The 23,108-nt window shown below is 44.1% G+C and overlaps 1 protein-coding gene across 3 annotated transcripts in view; it reads left to right on the top strand.

Annotated features, from left to right (window-relative positions):
• The first annotated feature begins 562 nt into the window (after positions 1-562).
• The window catches only part of NLRC5 (NLR family CARD domain containing 5), a 51,522-nt gene continuing 28,976 nt past the window's right edge, over positions 563-23,108 (top strand). The window contains exons 1-18 of one of the 3 annotated variants that reach the window (XM_083452834.1): positions 3,153-3,540; positions 3,734-4,148; positions 6,744-6,889; positions 8,506-8,815; positions 10,059-10,115; positions 11,150-11,224; positions 11,639-13,376; positions 14,068-14,151; positions 15,893-15,976; positions 16,078-16,161; positions 16,884-16,973; positions 18,962-19,012; positions 19,780-19,842; positions 20,442-20,525; positions 20,614-20,697; positions 21,028-21,117; positions 22,077-22,142; positions 22,475-22,546. In XM_083452834.1, coding sequence (XP_083308960.1) covers positions 6,881-6,889; positions 8,506-8,815; positions 10,059-10,115; positions 11,150-11,224; positions 11,639-13,376; positions 14,068-14,151; positions 15,893-15,976; positions 16,078-16,161; positions 16,884-16,973; positions 18,962-19,012; positions 19,780-19,842; positions 20,442-20,525; positions 20,614-20,697; positions 21,028-21,117; positions 22,077-22,142; positions 22,475-22,546 — 3,041 coding nt within the window. In that variant the 5' untranslated portion in view covers positions 3,153-3,540; positions 3,734-4,148; positions 6,744-6,880. Of the gene's footprint in view, positions 739-3,152; positions 3,541-3,733; positions 4,149-6,743; positions 6,890-8,505; positions 8,816-10,058; positions 10,116-11,149; positions 11,225-11,638; positions 13,377-14,067; positions 14,152-15,892; positions 15,977-16,077; positions 16,162-16,883; positions 16,974-18,961; positions 19,013-19,779; positions 19,843-20,441; positions 20,526-20,613; positions 20,698-21,027; positions 21,118-22,076; positions 22,143-22,474; positions 22,547-23,108 lie in introns of those variants that run through there. The other 2 variants (XM_083452833.1, XM_083452835.1) reach the window with 2 other exon arrangements.

Genomic DNA, 23,108 nt, shown 5'->3' with positions numbered 1-23,108 from the left:
GACCAGAGGGACCAAAAGATTTGGCAACGTGATCTTTTAGAGAAATCAACACAAATATTAAGGGGTAACCAGGGGGCAAAAGATAATGGAACCATTCAAGAAAATATGGAAGGCGCTCATTGCTTACACAAGTATAAAGGATGAAGTCTGCCTTCTGCCTCAATGTAACTCTTGATTATGGAACTTTTTAGTTATTTTCTCTTTTCATCTACAAATATCAAAAAGAAAATTTGAAGCAGAAAGAAAGTGTTAAGATTATCAGTAAGTAGAGATACCGTGCTGTCTTAAGCCTGTCGTGTTAATACGCACCCTTTGCATGTTTCCTTTAACCTGTATCTTTTCTTTTTAAAAAAGTTATATATGCCCAACCTCAGGAAGGTGTGCTGAAGCATGCCTAGATAAGCCTGCACTGATCCAGCTGGGCAAAGTTGGTGCGCATTGGCTGGGCTTGCCTTAAATCATTCAGAGATGCTGAGCTGCAGGCAGCCTGGTCTGCCTTACAGACACATGATTTCCTAGCAATGCCTTGCCTATTTTTGGCTAGGCCTGTCAACAGTAGCCCCAGTCAAGTTTCACTTTCAGATTCAAGGCTGCTCTTGCTGCCAGGCTGACATGCAGCTGGGGCTGGCCGCTTTGCAGCTGCGTTGCACTTGTCGCGCCGAGGCATGGAGTAGACTGGGGAGAGAAAGTGGGTGCTGGCCGCTCCGAAGGAGAATGACTGTCTTCTTACTGCCGAAGGTATGTAGGAGCTTCGGAGCGAGCGAAATAAGCGGACTGAGTTTCTGGTTTTTCCTGCAGTCGTGGGATTTCTCTGGCCACGAGATGGCGCTTTTGTCTGATTTCCACTCGCAGGGCTCCCTGGCGGCTTTGCCTTTCCTTTTGAGGGTATTGGAAAATGGCAAAGGAAAGGAGGCGCCCGGGCTCAAACCTGGAAAGTCCCGAGGAATTTAATGCGAGAAATGCAGAGGCGCAAAGGCTGCTTACTGGGAAGTCCTACCGACGCAAGAGGATTTTAATTTGCAGAAAGAGCAAAAGGTGGTTGCGTGCCTTGAAATCTTTAAACCTCTAATCCTAGCTATGCAAGTCTTGTACTGAGGGAAGCGTGCACGTGGTCTGCACACGCTATTGAAATCGCCTTTCCCAAACATCCAGGTGTTTCCAAGTATCCTGCTAGGGCTGATGGTGATGGAAACACAGCTGTGCTTGCCAGGGACTGAGGAGAACAGCGATGGGGTGGTCGGGAGCCATGGCGGGGGCGCACGAAGACCCCTTACTTTTCCTACTGCCTGCAAGGTCTCTGGCTCTCCAGTCCTAGGGCCGCCCAAGAAGCAGGGAAGAGGAGCTTTTAGCCACTGTGTGTGCTCCAAAAGCTAAGAGCTGTTCGACAGTGGAACAGGCTCCCTCAGGAGGTTGTGGACTTCCGTTCCTTGGAGGTTTTTAAGCAGAGGTGGGATGGCCATCTGCCATGGATGCTTCCTGGATTGCAGGGGGCTGGACTAGATGATTCTATTCAATGATAGGCTGTCATCCTCTACAGCGAGCTAGTTCTCTTTATTTTCTAGGTGAAGGGATTTCCCCCCTCTTGGTATGAACACTAGACAGGAAGTGATAGACACCCACCACTGTCTGAGGTGACATAGTCTCCAAACAAAGGCAGACATCCTCAGTAAAACTGACGCCTCAGTGACTTGGTTACTGCACCTGCTGCATCGCTCTCACGGGGACTCCCTGCTGTTATAGCACTTTGCACATGCCTTGGAATGTAACCATCAGAGTTCTCTGCTGTCAATAATAATAATTATAATAATAATAATAAATTTATTATTTATACCCCACCCATCTGGCTGGGTTTCTCCAGACACTCTGGGCAACTCCCAACAGAATATTAAAAACATGATAAAACATCAGACATTAAAAACTTCCTTAAACAGGGCTGCCTTCACACGTATAACTAATGCAAGACACATATTTCTTTACCAGTTATACAGTTGACTTCCTGAAAGGTAGGAAGCAAAGCCTAGTTGTGGAGTCTAGCCTCCAAGGTTGCCTTGTTTTGTATTTTTTTTTGGGGGGGGTGTTTGGGGGATTTTTAACCTTTCTGTATTACTTTGAGGGTTTAGCTGAAAAGCAGCAAATGGATAAATAGAAATGTAATGCAACATAAAGTATCTCTTTGACTATTGAGTTAACAATTATCTTAAATAACATAAATAAATTTACCAATTGCAAAGGCCCCATGAACACACATGTATGAAAGGGACAGTTTCAGTTAATTAAGAGTTGGACAAAACTACCTGTCTCAGGAAGAGCCGGATTTAGTATTTTATTATTCCTCAGATTTGCGAGTATGGGATATTTCTTACTATACTATCAAAATGAGAGTAGCATGCATAGGAATGGGGATGGGGGAAATTCAATTCAGTTCACATTTAAAGGCAACCCCACCAAGTCCACACTTTCCAGAACAATACACAACTGGAAGCACAGCCACCCTTTTAAAATGCACGTTCTGGGAAATGCAACATATGTTAAGGAAAATAAGATGCTGAATGCATTATATTACATTAGACAAAACTGCTTTGCAAAAATGTGTAAATTTGGCAGGCTTGCATACAAAAACTTGTATGTTAGAAGAAATTCACTGATGAGTTTTCATGAGGACTTTAAAAATAAATCAAAAACTGATATAGAAATGGGAAGAGCTGAATCCATTGGAAAAATGAGAAACCGAGAGAAACCAAAATTGACAGTTTGGGCCATCCTTACATTTGAAATGTATGCGGTTTCAATGCTGGAACATGCCCAGTTTCAAATTATGGGTTAGCAGTGATAGGAAAACAGGAAGGAGAAAAGACATTTGCATTGTTTTCAGTCAGATGGGACTCAAGGTGACAGGAGCTGGTCTCTCCTTGAACGTACTGAAGGGTATGTGTTTGTTTGTTTCATGAATGTTATACACCACTTTTTTGTTAAAAAAAATACCCTCAAGTTTATAAAAGCTGGAGCAATAAAACCAGGGAAAATTTACAACCCTACTCTAAAACATACAAACATTAAAAATGCTAAACTAGATTGAAATTACCTCAGCTTTCTAAGAATCTGGGTAGGCTTGTCTAAACAGGAACGTTTTTCGCAGGGGCCGAAAAGGCCACGTGTTTTAATATTGTTCAGCAAAGAGATAAAATGGAGGGTGGAAGGATCAGTCTTGAACTGCAGTTGAAGAAGCTTCTGTGTTAGTCGATCAGTTGCATTAATCTGATCTTGCGAGCTGGCAATCTAAAGATGTTTGTTTCCTTGATGGGGAACCGGAATCTCCCTCCCAGGAGGGAGAGGGTTTGAACTTTTCAGGACATTTCAGCACATTTAAAGCTGAGGCCATTGCTCTGTGTTGCGGGATTTTAAGGCGAAATGATGCCCCTGGGCAAAGATGGTGGTGGCTTCAGAGGTTCCTGGGGCATTGCTGGCACTGACCCTTGCATTGCCTGCTCCTTCGTGAGCTCATTTTGCCTGATTGCTTCAGTCTCCCTGCAGTTTGTGGCAGTTGGTCAAATCAAATCAAATCAAAACTTTATTAGCAAAGCCAACAGACCACAGCTGTACAAGAGGTAAAAGTGAAAATAGGGATAAAAGGAAGAAAAGAACAGGCAAAAGGAGGTCCGTCGGATGAACAAGTCTGTCACTCAGATGGTGGTCCTCAATTTCGCAGCTCTCTCAATGTACCTCAATGTGGCAGTTGGTCTTTGCACAACTTTCTGTAATGAGATCGGATGTGGCGTTTGTGTTCCTGTGTGGGGGAAGGAGTTAACACACTGCCTGGCTAAAAAAAAATTGCTCCCCTGGTTAGAAATTACCTAAAATTGCCAACTTAGCTGTGGTGCAATGCAGCAGGACAAAGTTTTGTTTAATCTCCCATTAGTTACCCATTTCAGTCCGATAAAGTTGTTAACTTTCTGCCGTAGAGTTTGGGGAATTCCGGGCACTTTTACTTTCACTTAGTGCCAGTCCCTTGGCACAGGCAGGCACGGAGCACATTTAATTGCCATGTTTCAGAAGCTTCAAACAGAAAAAGATGAAAGAGGCAAGAATCAGCTCTCCTCTCGTTTCCTCTTGTTTCCGTGCTTTTGCTCTTTAATGTCTGCAGATTTCTGGTAGGTATCCAGTTCTTTGTTTCTTTGGCTGTCTTTGTTTAACAAGGTTTTATGTCCTACATGACAAAGCAGAAATCTTCCACTATACATCTCAGCAGGAACATGAGCGAAACTTCGCCAGTTGGACCTTTGTAGTACAGTGGTACCTCAGGTTACAGACGCTTCAGGTTACAGATGCTTCAGGTTACAGACTCCACTAATCCAGAAATAGTACATCGGGTTAAAAACTTTACTTCAGGATGAGAACAGAAATCACTTGGCGGTGGCGCAGTGGCAACAGGAGGCCCCATTAGCTAAAGTGGTGCTTCAGGTTAAGAACAGTTTCAGGTTAAGAATGGACCTTCAGAATGAATTAAGTTCTTAACCAGAGGTAGCACTATAGTCTTTTGATCGCTTCCCTGCTCAACTGGTTTTACATAACTGCAGCACTGACATGCAGCAGTGTTGAGTGCCCCTGTTCAGGATCTCAGCCAGCCACGTTTTCTTCTGGGATATTCCATTCAACTGCCTCCCCCCACCTGCCCCCGGTTTTCTGCCTACCCAGCCACAAGAGGCACTCAGTATTCTGTAGCCACTGACCACGCTCAGTCATCATTGGGTCTAGATTCAGGTAGGTAGCCATGTTGGTCTGACGCAGTCGGAATAATAAAAAAAATTGTCCAGTAGCACCTTAGAGACCAACTCAGTTTGTTCTTGGCATAAGCTTTCATGTGCATGCACACTTCTTCAGATACCTTCAGTGTGCATGCACATGAAAGCTTATGCCAAGAACAAACTGAGTTGGTCTCTAAGGTGCTACTGGACAATATATATATATATATATATATATATATATATATATATATGAATGATATAATATAATATAATTTCCTCATTGGGTGTTTTGGGTGGGTCTCCCCTCTTTTAGGCTGTGTTTTTCTTGCCAAATACGTTTTAAAATGTTTATGATGCATGTTCAGCTACAACCACTATAACAGGGCGGGCCAACTTTTCATACTGAGTGGGCTGCAAGAGTACTTCAACGCAGAACCCACATGCCACACACTCAATAAAATTTCCATATCACAAATTAAAGTGTTCACTATATATTTAAAATGCTCAATTAATATATTTAATTAGGTATGTATAATTAAATAATACATTTAATATATTTAATTATTCAACAAATTTAATGCACAGGTGAATGCACTTTCATTAACAACACATGATGCAAAAAATAATTGTTTAAGGGTTTATGATGTTTTTTCTTGAATGCTGCTGAGGGCTGCCAAAAAAGACCTTATGGGCCACATGTGGTCTGTGGGCTGCGCATTGCACCACCTTGAACTATAGCATTTACAGAGATGAATGCATAATAGGTAATATCAGTGCTTCTTTTCCTAAAATAAATGTTTAGGGCTACTCTCATTTTGACTCACGAAAATCACCATTTTATAGTTCAAATCGGGGAAAATAAATACAGTAAATGGACAAAAGTACAAAGATTCACAAAATTTTTAGGGGTACGCATACCGCTGCGTCCTCCCAGAAAAAAAGCACTGGGTAATATCCCCAAAACTTTGGAGTGGAGGGTGGCGACCGAGAGTAGTCCTAACAAGGCATGTGGATTTATGTTTTCATGCATTGTGTTGCACTTAGTGCACAACAGAAAACATCAATTTTTAAACAGATTGATCATAATCCTGCCTATCATCTCTTACTCGAATCCTATTGGTTGGTTTGCCCATACAAGCAAATCCTTTTTTTTTATGGACTAAGGCAGAGGTTTTTATTTTATTTTAATATTTAATTTTTTAATTTTTTATTGTTACCATTCACATTAACACACCATACAGAAAAAGATAATAAATTCCATCACCACAAAAAAAAAAAAGAATTAATGCATCAACTAATAACCTTCAAAACATAAAATACATAAAATAAAAGTGGTCTTTTTCTATGCACCAGACTTCCCATCTATTCCTTATTACAGAGTCTGTATTAATTGTTCGCTGCCATTACATAACAAGTTTTGTTCAGTTTCAATATCCCTTTCCATTCATTGGTTTTACCATATTTTTAACACTGCTACTGAAATTATTCGAACGCTGCATATGACCTTAAACTACTACTATTATTTTTCAAGTATATTTTAAAAACTTCCCATTTTGAGATAAATACCTGTTGTTGTTTTTTTTAATCTTTTCTGACATGCTATCTAATTCCGCGTAGTCAGACATCTTTTGAATCCATTCTAATCTTGACGGGACTTTATTGCTTTTCCAATTTGCCGCAATGAGAACTCTTGCTGCGACTGTAGCATTTAATAAGATCTCTTTAGCCTTTTTAGGAATATCCGAGTTTGTGATTCCCAAAAGGAAAGCTTCCGGTTTCCTATTAAAAGATATTTTTAACATTTTCCCCATTCTGTGTGGATATCCTCCACTTTTGGGAGGACATACAAGCAAATACTTTAACCAGCCAGTAATCTAATGTTGGCAATCAATTCCTACCCACCCCCTGTAATGAGCAATAGATATACAGGCTGCACCCAGTAAGTATCAAACCATCTCCCTCTTGTGTTTTGGAATTGACTCTCTTCCTTTTCATCCCCAGGAAGTATCAGCTGGCAAAACATCTCTCTGCAAATGGCAAACATTACTCCCTGGCACAGATAATATGAAGCCCACGATGTAAGATTCACCCTGAGCCCGGAATAAGCAGAACCACTCCAACAGAGTCACTTTTGCAGAATGACGACGGTAGGAGGGGCCAGCTAAAAATTGGCCGCTGTTTCTTTAATGCTAAAAGAACTAAGTCAGCATGAGTCAGTGGCCTACATTGACTCATGCAACCTTTCACCAAATTGTACCTGTATACAGTGGTATCTCAGGATGCGAACGGGATCCGGAGCCCTGTTTGCCTCCTGAATGCAACGTAAGACGCGACGGCGCGTCTGCGCTTGCACGGGTCGTGTTTTGCCGCTTCCGCGCATGCACGTGATGTCATTTTGAGCATCTGCGCATGTGCGAGTGGCGAAACCTGGAAGTAATGCACTCCGTTACTTCCGGGTTGCTGCGGAGCGCAACTTGAATGCGCTCAACCAGAAGGTATGACTGTATATAGAGTGGTCAATGTTAGTGTTTGGTATGGGTTGGTTGGATGGTAGAAAACTGGTTGCGTTTGGTGTGTGTAAAAGCTGTCGTCGTGCTTGGAGAAGAAGACTTTTTAAGAATAAAAGCAGCAATACTCTGCAAGAATACTCTTTCTCAAAGACTCTTTTGTGCCAACTAAGGTCTGAGGACTAGGCAAAGGAGTAAAAAGGAGGTCAGAACCTTTTCTTTTTCAAACACTGACGAGCTTGCTGCGATCTTCTTAGGGGTGGTAGTTAAGAGAATCACAGGGAATGGAAGAAGGTGTAAAAGGGGCCACAAGGGCATTTTTGAAATTCCCTTCATAGAACCATGGAATTGTAGAGTTGGAAGGGGTTCTCAGGGGCCATCTAGCCCAACCCTCTGCAATGGAGGAATCACAGCTGAAGAATCCCTGACAGATGGCCACCCAACCTCTGCTCCCAGTGAGGGAGAGTCCACCACCCTCTGAGGGAGCTCATTCCATGGCCAAACAGCTCTTACTGTCAGATCAGTTTTCTGAAATACATATTTGCATGAATTGTTAGCTGCCTTAGATGTGCATAAATCCAATTATTTAATTACAGTTATTCAAACCTACATTCACAGTGTTAACAAGTGATATATTTCCACAAGAGGTGTTTTTTTTTATAAACTAGAGGTTCTTTCAATTTTATTTGTATTTGTTAAAGCAAACACTTTTGTTTATTGCCTTGGGGTGCATTTGAAGGAAGGGTGGGATTGACATTTATGGTGTTATGAGTTTGTGGGGGCCCTGATCCTCATAAATTTCTGGGTCTAATAAAAGTTAGAATTAATCAGTGCTTGGAGGGTTAAACTGAAAGTTAGACTTTAAATAGCTGGACTCAGCCTTCCCTCTCCAGCAAACCGTCTGACAGAGGAGCCATTAAAAGATTATTAAAAGATAATAAGGAATGGCTGAGTCATTGACCAAAAACAGAGAAAGCTGTCTTCAGCAAGTCTAAAACTATATGCCCCAGCCTGCTCTCTGACATTCAGTGAGTGAACAGTCTGTGTACACTCAGACTAGTTGATCTGTGCAAATCAAGAAGTGGTTTTCACACAAATCTTTCACTCAACTCATTTCTGTGTAGAGATAGCTTGTGTTCAGTGTAATGTGTGAACAAGCCTTTCATTTTGGGCCTTAAAATCCTGGCAGGGCTTATGTACTAATATTTGCTTCAGCCATTTGCAACCATTTCATCTTTCTTCTCTTTTCCTTCCAGCCTCCATTCTGGATGGACGATGCAGACGTCCAGAAGGCCATCAGGAATGCTTGGCCGCAGCTGGTGCATTTCCTCAGTCACCATCCAGAGTGGGTCCTGAGGAAAGCCAAGCAGCTTCTCCCAGGGGTGGCCTTGAATGAGATTGAGGGGACAGCCAGTTCCCACGAGAAGGTCTCACTGGTCCTGGACATGTTTCTGAAGGCTGCAGATGTTGATGCTCCTGTCTTCAAAGCCTTTGTACAGGGTGTCTGCATGGAATGCAACCTCCCCATGCATCTGGAAATAGTCTTCATGAGTGTGTCAGGAGAAGGTCAGAGGAGGGGACAGAAAGTGACATTATGGGTTGTGTCTCAGTGATGCTTTGCATGCTTTGTATTACAGAAAGCTCTGGGTTCAATCCTGGTGGCCTCATCTGCCTTCAGGCCAAGATTTTCAAGCTTAATCCCTGGGCATTAGACCCAACATATCAGACATTTCTTTATCCCCACAAAAACAAATGAATGAAAAACAAATGAATTTTCGTTCAGAACCAATGTGTCTGAATTCCCATTCATTCATTTCTTTTCCGTACGTTCTTAAGGCCAGTGCACACCCTCCGCATGAGGTGTGAAGCAGGAGATGTGCAGAGTGCCTCCTCCCAGCTTTTAGTTTTAATTTAAAGCAGCTGAGAAGAAGTCTGGGCCAGTGGGGTAGTGGTCTGGGATCATGGAGAGTCAAATCCCCATTACTTCTTTTGCATCAAGGTTTTTTGCATCAAAGTGCACCAGCTTCCTGGTGCCACCCAGTCATTGTGGAAGGGGAGCTTTTTAGCCCCTGTATGCTGGAAAACAAAGCATTTAGGGACATGGAAGACACAAGGAGCTTCAGTCTAAAGCCAACATGGTACAAGTTCTGTTACATCCAATGCAAATTCATGGAAAACGCAGCTTAAGTAAAACTGCCACAAGATATTGAAGCGCTCCAAATCATTGTCTCTGGGACCTGCACCAAAAAGAGTAGATCTTGCTCAAGGTGCTTTTCTCAGTTAAAAAGACACTGGGTTCCCAAGTCTTGAAAAGTACTGCAATAGCGAAAATGCCTTCTGGTTCATGCCCTACACTGAGCAGAGAGTTGGCTGGAAGACCTCCCATGTCCCTTCAATCAGCTCTCAAAATGCTTATACTTCTATATGTTGCTTTTAATTGCAACTGAAAGGGAATTCATGGTGGTCCTTTGGCTCATGGTAGAGTCCAGCTGTGCCAGACAAGGAATGACTACCGTTATATAAGCAATCCATCAGGTGTTGGGCTGGTATGGTGACTCCAGTGGTGCCTGGTGCTCATTGGTGCTGGTAGGGCGGAAGGCATGGAGCCCAACCATAGGTGGCGCCAGAGCCAGTGACAGGCAGATAGTTGGGCAGGACTGAGGTTGGTTGGCAGCGTTTCCTTTGCCCTAATGGGCCAGCCTCTACATAAATCTGGTACTAATGCATGCAGACACATGTGCACAAATATACAGAACACACTTTGTTATGAAATACTGCCTCTTGAGCTGATTTAAATTGATGATTCCAGGTCAAGGACGAGAGGATTTGAAAGGAGCTTCAGCTTGCTTCCCGTCGACATCAACAAGTAAGATTGCTCTTGGTGAAATGCAATTGGTGGTTTGAGCTAGGAGAGATGTCTTGGGAAGGGCCCAAGTCAACCTTGGAGCAGAATGCTTGGACTCAGTCCCCTTGAGGCTCCAGGCCCACTTCATTCCTCTGGCAGTGTTGGACTCCTGCTAAGGACCCTTTCGTTTTTGTGTTCCTTGAGAAAAGCAACTGTTCCTGGTCAAGAAACAACCACACAATGCACCCCAGTGTATTTTATTTTATTTTATTTATTTCATTGATGGAGGGGGCAACTCTCAACTGAGGGTTCCTCCCCTGCTACAGATTAGGGAATGAGACAGAGACAGTAATTAATTTGGGAAAACAGGGGCCTTCTCAGGGGCTGATCCAAGACTTTGAAACTCCCTTCATAGAGAAGTTAGACTGGCTCCCCTTTGTATCCTTCGGCCAGCAGGTAAAGACTTCCTTGTTCTTGGGAACTGTCAGTTTTTAAGGAAAGGACTGGTGCTCTGATGTTTTTATTGTAATTATCTGTATTCTTAATGGATCTTGTGTGTGTGTGTGTTTAATTGCTTTTAAATTATTGTCTTTTCTATGTTTTTAGCTGTTTCTATTTTATCTGTAAGTCACATTGAGTCATGGTCTACGAAAAATGCAGAATATAAATAAATTGTGTGTGTGGATGCCCAATGATTACTTAGTTACAAATCAATCTGGCTTCTAAGGCTGCATGCACACGCCACCCCCAAGAATCCTGGGAACTATACTTTACTTATAGCACTATAATTCCCAACACTCTTACAAAGTAGAGTTCTCAGGATTCTTTGTGGGAGGGTGTGTGTGCTTTAAATGTGTGCTATGGATACACATGCTGTCCCTTTGCACATTGATGATGTCAATGTGTTTGGCTAAAATTGTGATCGGGGGCCTGAGCCAGAGAGAAAGTCTCTTGCTGAAGCCCAATTCCTATGAAAGGGAGCTGGTCTCGGGCCCCTGCCATCTCCAAAGAGGTGATGCCCCCATAATGTCACTGTTGCCTTTGTTGCCCTACAGGACTTGAAAGACGCCGCCCATGGAGCAGCCCTGCCAACAACAACAACGGCAAACAGTCCAAACAGCAGCGGCTAGGCAAGTTCTTATTTATCATCATCATCATTATTTAATAAATTTATAAGTCAGTTTTTCTTGCTAGGGCAACCCAAAGTGACTTACACAAAAACCCCAGCCCCAACCAACCAAACCAACCCTCCACATACATACTTTAAAAGGGGGGGGGGACAGAAAGCATTAAGAAGTGTGCATTTTATGAAAGAAGTATGCACAAAATGTGTACTTTCAGGCAGAATGGGGTAGAACAGAACTCTGACAGAATGCCAGCAAGGCTTAAACAAGATGGAATTGGCTGCTCAGCCCACCCTTAACTCTTTGTGGGTTTTGCTCTAATTCCCAACATTATTTGGCAGAAGCCATAGCAACAAAATTAGTTTTCATGTAGTGTGGATCTATATTTGCTCCTTTTCTCCCTCCTCCATGTTTTATCAGATTCTGCTGAAAGATATCGACAGCTCATCACCACCTCGATGCTTCAGAGATACGGAATGAGCAGATCAGCAGAAGCAACTGAACCCAAAGCTCAGCCGTCGCCTTTCAGCCAAACCTTCGTCAACCTGGTGATTCGTCAGAGCAAAGGTGGTCGGATGAGGGAAAGGGGGGAGATAGCTCTGCACGATACAGAGGAGCACAGGAACACCACCCTGAGACTGTCTGAGCTTTTTGAAAGTGTCCACATGGGGACCACCAAGGTTGTCCTTCTTCTGGGAAAACCAGGGATGGGGAAGACAAGGCTCATGCACCAGATCTGCCAGCAGTGGGCAGAGGGAGGCCTCCCACAATTCCAACTGATTTTCTTCTTTGAGTTCCGACAGCTGAACCTGATCAGCAGAAAACTTTCTCTCCGAGAACTTCTCTTCGACTTCTTCCTCAGGCCAGAAGATTGTCCTGATGCTGTGTTTGAACACATCCTAGAAGATGCCCAGCGCACGCTGGTTATATTTGATGGGCTGGACGAGTTTGTGGAGAACGTCCAGCTCACAGGTCCTCCTCACACTATCTTCCCAGATCCTCTCAACCCTCTCTCCATATCGGACCTTTTTGCAAGTCTTTGCCTTGGGAAATTCTTGCCAGGCTCGACTGTGCTGGTCACGACCCGCCCAAAGATAGTCCCAGATGCTTTATTGAAAACGGACACCCTCCTGGCAGAAGTCTGGGGCTTTGACCGTGAAAAGGTGGAGGAATATGTTGGCTATTTTTTCCACCAGCATTCCCTCAAGGAGAAAGCCATTGCTCACCTGAAAAGCAATGGCAAACTCCTGAGCATGTGTTATATCCCCGCCTTGTGTAACATTGTCTGCATTTGCCTGGAGTATCTGCTCCTCCACGATGCAGGGAGAGTCCAGCTCCCTCAAACCATGACCCAGTTCTACATCAAGATGCTCCTCACCTTCATAGGCAAGGATCAGAAGCTGAGGGCTTTGAGCAAAGAAGTCGACTTGAGTCAACATGAAGCGACTCTTGCAGGCCTCTCTGAGTTGGCCTTCAAGGGCCTGGAAGGAAATAAGATGTTGTTTTATGCTGACGAGGTCCCAGAAGACGTGAAGGATTTTGCTTGCCTGTATGGGCTCCTTGTGTCCTTTGAGGTAAAGACCAGCAATGGACACACACAGGCTGGCTACACTTTTGTCCACTTCAGCCTGCAAGAGTTCTTTGCAGCCCTCTTCCTGCTGACAAGCAAAGCAGTTGATGGCAACTTCCTGAAGCAGAACTTCTTCCTGAGGTCTAAGTGGATGATGAAGAGGGAAGCAAGGGTGCCCTTCACAGAGAACTGCCACGTCTTCCTGTCTGGCCTCTCGTCTCGCGGGTGCCAGAAGTTCCTCAGCTCTTTAGCCGGGCAGTGCGATACCCAGGTCCAGGAACGTCAAGCCATCATTGTGCAGATGCTGAAGAAGCTGGGGGATGCTTCTCTCACAGGGCCTAGGATAGCAGAGCTGTGCCACTGTGTGCATGAGACACAGGACCAGGAACTGGCCTGGCATGTCGGGAAGCAGCTAAACTTCAGGTATCAGTTCAGAAACTTCCGGCTGATGCCGCTGGACATGGCTGCCCTGGCTTTTGTCATCAGCAGCAGCCACCCCCACTTGGTGTGCCTGGACTTTGTGGGATGCCCCATGGAAGTGGACTATCTGGATGTCTTTGGCAGCTGTGAAAATATAAAGAGCCTGAGGTAAGAAGCACAGGCCACTCAGACATGTCAGGCTCAAAAGAGGTGAGGGATCTGGGCCTCTCCAGATGTTGCTGGGCTGCAGTTCCCAGCATCCCTGACCATTAGCCACGTTGGCTGGGGCCGTTGGGAGTTGAAGTCCAACATCTGGAGGCCAACAGATTCTCCATCCTTGCACAGATGAATAGGTGCATACCAGTCCTTCTTCACCTCACTTTTACTTTGTATACTGTCTTTCTATATTACTACACACATGGTGGTTTACAACCTGAAGAAACAAAATAGACAGCAAAGATTTCCTCCCCACCCACCAACACAAGCTCCCAGAGTGAGTTACGTTTCAACAGTGTAAAAACACAATGCTAAAAATCAGTTAAACAATTTAATAGGACGAAGTGCTCTTGCACTCATGTCCTGCTAGCAGGTTTCCCATTGGTGCATCTGGTCAGCCACTGTTTGAACAGGATGCTGGACAAGGTGGGCCATTGGGCTGATCCAACAGGCTCTTCTTAGGTTCTTATGGATACAACTCGTTAAGTCATTTGAAGCAAGTCATTAATATGGAGCAACCATGGGGAAAGATGCTAGCCGTCTGCTACAAGAATCAGGTGCTGAGCTCCTTATCCAGCTAGGCTGGAAGGGAAGACTGGTTGCTATTTTACTAACCACACTTGCCTTTTGCTTTTATTCTTAGCTTTAGGAGCAGGAGATGTGGGAATGAGTTTGCCGCTGCCCTGTCCAAGACCCTGCCGAAGATCAAATGCCTGACAACTTTCCAGTAAGCATTGCCCCAATGTCACATGCCCTGTTTTGAATCTTTTAGTGCAGTTTTTAATTCAAACCACCAGCTACATTTTGAGCAATAGCATCCGCAATGTAGAAGTGAAACTTCAGTGGCCCTCCATAAGCTTTAGATTGGCTCATCCAACATGTGTTGTTTCAGCAACAGCGAGCTCTAAACTGAGCTTTATATAGGAGTGACAGTTTCCTTTCAAGTTGCCAGCTCCGCCTTTGGTGGGAGGAGCCTCTCCATTTTAAAGAGCCCCAGCCTACATAAGCCAGCATAGACTCTAAAAAGGGTTGCTCCTCAAGGAACCTTCATATTAGCTAATTGTAAATGAGAGGGGATGGCTATTTCTGATCTTTTCCTATGCTCCTTCCCCACAGAAGAGCTGCTATTATTATTATTATTATTATTATTATTATTATTATTATTATTATTATTATATTGTTTATTAAATTTATATCCTGACGTTCCTCTCAGAGGAGCCCAGGGTAGCGAACCTGAAAATGTTTAAGCAGCACAATGAAAACAGCACTTTTTTCTTTAACTATTTAAAAAAGCATATAAAAATATTTTGAAGGATGATGAAGTTTTCAGACTAGGACCTAGGAGACCTGGGTTCAAATCCCAGCTGAGCCATGAAGCTCACTGGGTGACAGACACCCATTTGTGAGGGAGATGGGGGGGTGATATTGCCACCGACTGGGGGCTGCTTCCCCCCTCTTCCCCTTTATGGTAGGAAGAGAAGGAGGCACTAGTCATTGAAACCACACTGTTGCCGCATTCCTGACTCCTCTGATTTGACATGACATTTTTAACATGGGGGGGCTGCCCCCCTTCAAACAAATAAGGGAGGCAAAAGGGTGCAGCCCCCAGGTGTTGGCGCACCTGCTGCGTGACCTTGCGAGCCAGTAACAGGCTCTCAGTGGGACCTACCTCATAAAGTTGTTGTGGGGATTAAATTGAGGAGGAAGGGGAGAACCATGTTCCTTGGGTGGTGTGGGGGGAAGGTGAAATACTAATGCAGTAAATACATACATACATACATACATACATACATACATACATAAAGGTAAAGGGACCCCTGACCATTAGGTCCAGTCGTGACCGACTCTGGGGTTGCGGCGCTCATCTCGCTTTATTGGCCGAGGGAACCGGCGTACAGTTTCTGGGTCATGTGGCCAGCATGACTAAGCTACTTCTGGCGAACCAGAGCAGCACACGGAAACGCTGTTTACCTTCTCGCCGGAGCGGTACCTATTTATCTACCTATTTATCTACTTGCACTTTGACTGCTAGGTTGGCAGGAGCAGGGACCGAGCAACGGGAGCTCACCCCGTCGCGGCGATTCGACAGGGTGACATACATACATACATTAAATGGACTCATACATACATTTAAATGGACCTCACAGTTGTTAATTTCTTGGTTGCCACAGCCAATTCCTATCAGCCATCAAATAGCTATCAGCCATCAAACAGGAATGTTTCTAAATTTCTCATGAAAGTCAAAGTGAGGGAGATTGATGCACCTCACTAAATGGGGAACCACCACTGAAAAGGCCTTGCCATGGGTCAATGCCAACTGGGCAGTACCTGGGTGGGACTACGAATGACAGGACCTCCCCTTCCAATAATGGGGCCTGAGGGGGTTGATATTGGGGGAGGCGTTCTGTTAGGTAGCTCTCAAACTGTTTGTTGACATTACTATAATGATGTCACATTTGGTTTTTCAGGTTAGCCGGTGGAAATATTTCAACCCCAGGACTTGAAGACCTAATGCGAGCTTTTCCAAACTGCCATCAGCTGGAAGACATAAAGTAATTTCACCTGTTTTGTCAAGGAGAAAGGTTGCCTGGTGGCCTGTTTTATTAATCAGATGAACATTTGGGAGGCATATTAACCAGTTCCCACATTTTAGCTTGCAGGACAACAGACTGAAGAGGCAGGAAATGGTCAAGACTACAGAAATATTTTCCACTGTGGATAAGCTCAAAAAGCTTGAGTAAGTACAAAATAAAAAAAGGAAAGGGGAAAAAGGAAGTTTCAAGTAATAGTAATACTGATAACAGATTAGATCAATGGAACTAGAAAACAAGTAGACCTCATAAAATTACATGTCTGGCTGGGCATCCCAACCAGTACAGTGAAGACACCTGCCATATGTCAATAGGCAGGGAGTTCCAGAGCACAGGAGCTGCCAGTCTAAAAGACTGATGCTGTAAGAGGCTTAGTGGATGTGAAAAATCATCACACCCATTGCAGACCATCTGGGTTTTAATCTCTGTGGCGGGGATGGAGGGAGGGAGGAAGAGTAGGAAACCTGTAAAGGTAAAGGGACCCCTGACCATTAGGTCCAGTTGTGGCCGACTCTGGGGTTGCGGCGCTCATCTTGCTTTATTGGCTGAGGGAGCCGGCGTACAGCTTCTGGGTCATGTGGCTGGCATGACTAAGTCGCTTCTGGCGAACTAGAGCAGCGCACGGAAACACTGTTTACCTTCCTGCCAGAGTGGTACCTATTTATCTACTTGCACTTTGACGTGCTTTCGAACTGCTAGGTTGGCAGGATTCGCAGGGGATTCGAACCACCGACCTTCTGATCGGCAAGTCCTAGGCTCTGTGGTTTAACCCACAGCGCCACCCATGTCCCTTCAGGAAACCTGTATGCCTGCATAAAAGACCTTGCTGAGGTATAGCAACAGCAACATTTTGTTTTCTCTCAAACAGCTTAAGCTACAACGAGCTTTCAGTGAGCACCGTCCTCGCTTTTTCCAGAGCTGCTGCCGTTTGTCCAAATGTGACCAAGCTCCATATCAGGTACTGGCTGCCAAGCGCTACAGAAGAGATTTTTCTCATTTCCATCTTTTCAGTTGCTCCTTTTCACTTCTTCAACATTGAAGCTAATCTGTTAATACTCTGCTGTAATCTGTAGAACCTATGGCTAAGAAGTGAATAATCTTGGCTCGTTTCAGTCTGGCTTCAGGCCCAGTTCTGACCCCCAAGAGACTTAGCTGACTTGGTTGATGGACTTTATTGGGAGAGAGACTGATTCAGTTTGCATTTCACAGAATCATAAAACCTTAGAGTTGGAAGGGACTCCAAGGGTCATCTAGTCCCGCACCCTGCAATGCAGGAATCTCTAAAGCATCCATGACAGATGGACATCCAACCTCTGTTTAAAAAACTCCAAGGAAGGAGAGTCCACTACCTCTTCCACTGCTGAACAGCTCTTAGTGTCAAAGAGTTTTTTCCGAATGTTTAATCGGAATCTCCTTTCTTGCAACTTGAAGACATTGGTTCTAGTTCTACCCTCCAGAGCAGGAGAAAACAAGCATGCTCCCTCCTCCATGTGACAGCCCTTAAGATATTTGAAGATGGCTATCATATCTCCTCTCAGTCTCCTTTTTTCCAGGCTAAACACACCCAGCTCCTCATAAGGCAGTGGTTCTCAACCTGTGGTTCCCCAGATGTTGTTGGACTACAACTCCCATCATCCCTAGCTAGCAAGGCCAGAGCTCCTGTGACATAAGGCTTAGTTTCCAGACCCTTGATCATCTCTGTTGCCCTCCTCTGCACACATTCCAGCTTTCAACATCCTTCTTATATTGTGGTGCTCAGAATTGGACACAGTATTCCAGGTGTGGTCTGACTAGGCAGAACAGAGTGGTACTCTTACTTCTCTTGATCTGGACACTGTACTTCTGTTGATGCAGCCTAGAATAACATTCTGTTTTGCACTTTTCAAAACATTATGAGGATTGAAACACAGCCATCCTTCAAAATTCACATTTCTGCAAATTTTCCAAAGCAGTTCTTCATCCAACTAAATCTGTACAAAAATGTAGATGGTAAAATGTACATAAAAATGTATATATTACTGGGGGGAAATTAGGTTTGTGATAACTAATTGATATGCATTCTAAAGCAGATGGAAAATATAAATATTAGGGAAAATGTGCTTTGTAAAAATGGTCATATTAGGAGAAACTCCCACTAAAACACTGATGACTTTTCATGAGGTCTTTGCAGTCAGAGCAGTAAAAATGAGAAACTGTGAGGAACTGAAATTGACAGAATCACCCATTGCTACTCCTGAGAGTTAGAAGCTCCTCCAGAGTGACAAGTGATTTTGCACAGGGGCTATATTTTCAGGGGATGGAGAGGGGGAGGGAGCTGATGAAAGCAAAGATTGCAGTCAGAACTTGCACAGTCCAGAGCTGTGTTCTATTGGGGAAGGATGCTGTAGGAGAGCTTGAGTCACTGGCAGAGAAACTGCACATTTTGGCATTGTGGTCAACTCAGTATTAACTAGGGATGGAAGGATCTGTCCATTTCAGTTCTCTTGGCTTCTCATTTTTTCAGCTTTAAATTCAGCTCTCCACGTTTTGGAGCAGTTGGTTCTTTTTTAAAGTCCTCATGAAAATTCATCAGCGTTTTATTGTGAAGTTACCTTAACAAGGATGTTTTCTTATGCAGTCTTGACTAATGTGCACATTTTTGCAAGCAATTTCTCCTAACATATTGCTGTATGTTATTTTCAGTCATATCTTCAATTTTATTCACACTTTCTCCTAACATATGCGTTTTTGTAAACATTGTTTGGCCTCAGAGCAGCATCACAAAATTCAGATAAGTGCAAATTTAGAAGGATGGCTCCATTTCGGTTTGCATATTTTTTTCCAGAAATTCTTAATTTGATAGTTTGGCTTTGAATTGATTTTCTCCTCCAACCCTATAATAACGTTACTGCTTTCATCTATTTTATTTGAGGGAGTTTCAAGCATTAATTTTCCATTTGTTTACAGGAAGGATGTTTTGATAGTCTCCTTCACCGGCCAATCCAGTAAAAGTCAGAGGTGAGAGATGTGGCTTTTCAGGTGTCCCCAGAACATTCTGAATCATGCAATGGAATTGGTTTTAGGGAAGGTTTGACTGGGATGACCATTGCAAAGGCACAAATGAAGAGGAGACAAGAACTGTTGTGTGGGTTGCTCTGGAGACTGGAACCAGGTCAGTGGCAGGAGTCTCAGAAGGAAGAAGAGAAAGTACTGAAACCTGGGTGAAAGAAGTTGCAAATGACCTAGAAAGGTCCAAACGACATTAAATATGCCTTTGCATAAAGTACTGCATAAAGCATCATGGGGGGCGGGGGAAACTAATGGGGATCAGAGCAGATGTGGGGCACAGGAAAAGTGAAGAATATAAAAAGAGACATGCTTTGGATTTAACCCAGGCTTCCTCAACCTTGGCCCTCCAGATGTTTTGAGACTACAATTCCCATCACCCCTGACCACTGGTCCTGCTAGCTAGGGATCATGGGAGTTGTAGGCCAAAAACATCTGAAGGGCCAAGGTTGAGGAAGCCAGATTTAACCCTTCCTTCCTCTGCTGTGGTCCTCAGGAAAAATAGTTTCTCTGAAGATGGTATTTGCTTTGGGGTGGGGGTGGGGCGTGAGTAACCAATTGACACCACTGGGGGTGGGATTTCCAGCAGGGCAGCTCACTTAATTCAAGATGGCAGATAAGGCAAGTCCATCTTTTATCAATCACCACCATTGTTGTTTTGACATTCTGGTGCATGAAAGACCAGGAAAACAAATTTATAAACGTGTTCTTGATTTCAGGTTGAAAAAAGAGGGAATAAAAGAAGAGGAAGATGTGCCTAAGCCTAGCACTTTAATATTACGGTAAGTAAGTAAGTAAGTAAGTAAGTAAGTAAGTAAGTAAGTAAATGTAAGTTTGTGAGGAGCAACTGATATACATTGCAAAGTAGAGGAAGGGAGTCTGTGGCCCTACAGATGTTGCTGAATTATTGTTATTGTTATTTATTAAATTTCTATACTGCCCTTCATCCGAAGATCACAGGGCAGTTTGCAATACGAAAACACAACGATACATGACATAATAGCAAATGGAAACAACAACCCTCCGCCCTGCTTGCTTAATTCTGCTTAATTAGCTGTAGGTTTGGGTGAAGAGGAATGTTTTTGCCTGGCGCCTACAGATATGTAACAAAGGGGCCTGGGGAGAGAACAAGTGGGAAGCCACCACAGTAAAGGCTCATTTTCCTGTTGCTGCCCTCTGGACCTCTCATGGAGGAGGCACACGAAGAAAGGCTTCAGATGATGACTGCAAGGTCTCTTTCATTTCATATGGGGAGAAGTGGTCTTCAGGTGCAGTCCCTACAACTCCCATCAGCCAATGTGAGTTGGGAGTTCAGCAATGTCTGGAGCGCCAAAGGTACCCCATACCCATCTTAATGGATGTCTTATATCCATATATACAGATTGCAGGATTGCCAGTTCGATTCCCAGTGGGTAGAGGAGCTGGCTGAGGTTCTCCAGAGGTGTTCCCACCTTTCCGAAATTGAGTAAGTTCCCTCTTCCTCCCAACTGCCTGCTAACTGAGTGAGACCTTTGGATCAACCATGTTATTAAACTGTGGAAAACAAATGTCAGTTTGTCAGGTAACCGACTCGGGGATGAAGGATGCAGGAAGCTGATGAAGATGGTGCCCAGAATGTGCATTTCTGGCCCTCTGAAGTAAGTGTTTTCTGAGAGTTTGCTTGCACCAGGTTGGGAAAGGTTGCCTTCGGCATACAAAGTGTGTGTCCTGTGAAAAATATTGAATGTACCAAACGGCCTTAAAGCAGGTCAGATTGTTTGCCCCTAACCCTTCAAGTAGGCTGGGTCTCTTGTGTCTGCTTGCACTAAGAATGCCATCTCTGTCTCCTTGGTGAGGGAGGTGACATGACTGGCCCATTGTCTGGTCTACCCCTTGGCACCCCAAAGTGTGGTATTTATTGCTGCAGGACTTTCCTGAAGCTAATGTGTTTGGGGTTGTTGTTTTTTTGGTGGTTTTATTTCCTGCAGTTTAAACAACAACCAGCTGTCTCTGAACAGCATCTTCTGTCTTCTGGAGTCAATGAGTCTTTGTCCAAATATAGTGAAGCTTAACGCCAGGTAAGCATACATTCGATCAAGAAAAGGTGTTTATCTCTTATTGACAACACAATCTCTCTCCTTCTTCCCTGCACCAAGTCATTGTGATATTCCCTGGCATGTAGAAGCAACTTTTAGGAGGCATTTCTCTCCTTTCCGCTACATGATAAGTAAAATTCTGCCAGCCTGGGTCTGTTCTTTTAAAGCTCAGGCCCACACACTGAATGTACTTTTGCCTGGAAGGAAAGTGCCTTTCTCCTTAAACAGATAGTCACCGTTAAACTTTCATAAACCACTAAACCACACTGGCTCTCCTACTGGCTAGTTGACTGCGGGGGTGGGGAGATCTTGAGGAAGATGGGGACTTACCTAACAGTCTCGACAAGACCAGGGATGCTTGGTTTATTTAAGGAGGCTGCAGTGCCTTTAATGAAGCCAAGAAAACACAGGGAATGGGGGCGGGGCAGAGTTTATGTTTGGTCCCTCGCCTTCCACCAACATCCACTGGCTATACCCTCTGCTCATTCTGAATGATCATGGGGTATTTCCACATGGTTGAAATTAGGGCTGTCATTCAGTTTAAAGCAATCCTGATTGATTTTATCCATTTTAGTTATTTGATATATTACAGTGCAGTCATTACCATGTCTCCTCAGAAGTAGCTCCCATGGAATTTGGTGGGGTTAAACTTCCAGATGAGTGATGTTAGGACTGCAACCTTAATTAATCCTAGAATCATATGTCACCATAAAAGCATGGGACTTGCCCATGTTGAAGGGAACAGGGGCAGCAGCAGGCATGATCCCAAACTATATTCCATGCAGACATCCCACCCCGATCCAAACTCTGCCCAGGGCTAGGAAAAGAAACAACAGCCCTGGTTTTACAGTCTCTTCAGCCTCCTGTTCAGCAAGCAGATTTTGGGTTTGTGGACAATTAAACCAGGTGTGGCATTATGGAAATCTCTCTCCTATCTTTAGTGTTCATCACCAAGCTGCAATCTTGACCCTTGTTGGCAAACACATTGCTGGTGGCGCTCAGCCCAGGTACGTCATCATAAACCTTGCTTGTAGCTTTTCTGGAGTGAGAAGGATCACAAGCCCAAATTCAGGTAGTCCAGTAAGCCAAGCCAAGGCTTTGCACAGAGCAAAGCAGGAAAAGGTCTGGAGGAAGGGCAAAGCCTTGATTATCTCTTCTCTTGCTCTCTCATTTGCAATAAACCAAGGTTTGGCTTAGCCACACTTGCAGACTTGGTCAGTTGTGCATGTTCATATTGCTACTGCTAAACAGTTATGACCCATCACAAACCTATATATTTCCTTCCTTCCCCTTCCCTATCCCCCTTTAGTAATGCTTTCCCATTTTGTCCTTGCTGCAGGAGTTCCTCATTTAACACTGACCTGTCAAGCACAGGTGGACATCTCTTGGCGGCAACAGCGAGGAAAATATGGTACAGTGACCTCAGTTGCTTCTGCTTACAGTTTATTTCTCTTAGTTGTATAATGGCTCACTGCATGTTAACATGGTTGCAAGGCAGGCTCTGGGGGGGTCTTATATCAGGGACACTGGCAGAGGGATCCAGAAGCCTTTTTCTTCTGCCTCAGCATGGTAGCTTTTCCTGAGAAGGGAGCTGTTGGCTGCTGGACTTCAGCACCACCACTGAGGATGGCCAGAAGGTGGTTTTGCAGTTCTCTGTTCAGTACAGGCCAGGTGGTGCAAGGGGCCATGGTGGTTTTACCTGGCCTTATAAAACTCTTGGCTGTGATCCAACTCCTTAGTCATTCAGGCACAGAACACCTGAGACTGCCCATCTCTGCCTGCTGGTCTGTTGGTAGGGATGGAGAGATCAGTTTATTTCTGGGTCCATGTCCATATTGCATGTGTTCACTCGTAAGTCTGTTTCATTTCTGAATTAATGTGCAATTTTAAAAAAATCAATATTAAAGTCCACATGTTTCTTTTTGTTATTTCTTTTATTTAAATAATTTCAGTGCCACTTTACCTCTCCAAAG

The sequence above is a fragment of the Podarcis tiliguerta genome, assembly GCF_965153285.1.
Source record: "Podarcis tiliguerta genome assembly, chromosome: 8".
Taxonomy (NCBI): domain Eukaryota; kingdom Metazoa; phylum Chordata; class Lepidosauria; order Squamata; family Lacertidae; genus Podarcis; species Podarcis tiliguerta.
The sequence above is the reverse complement of the archived record's forward strand: the minus strand, read 5'-3'. Positions and strand labels throughout refer to the sequence as shown.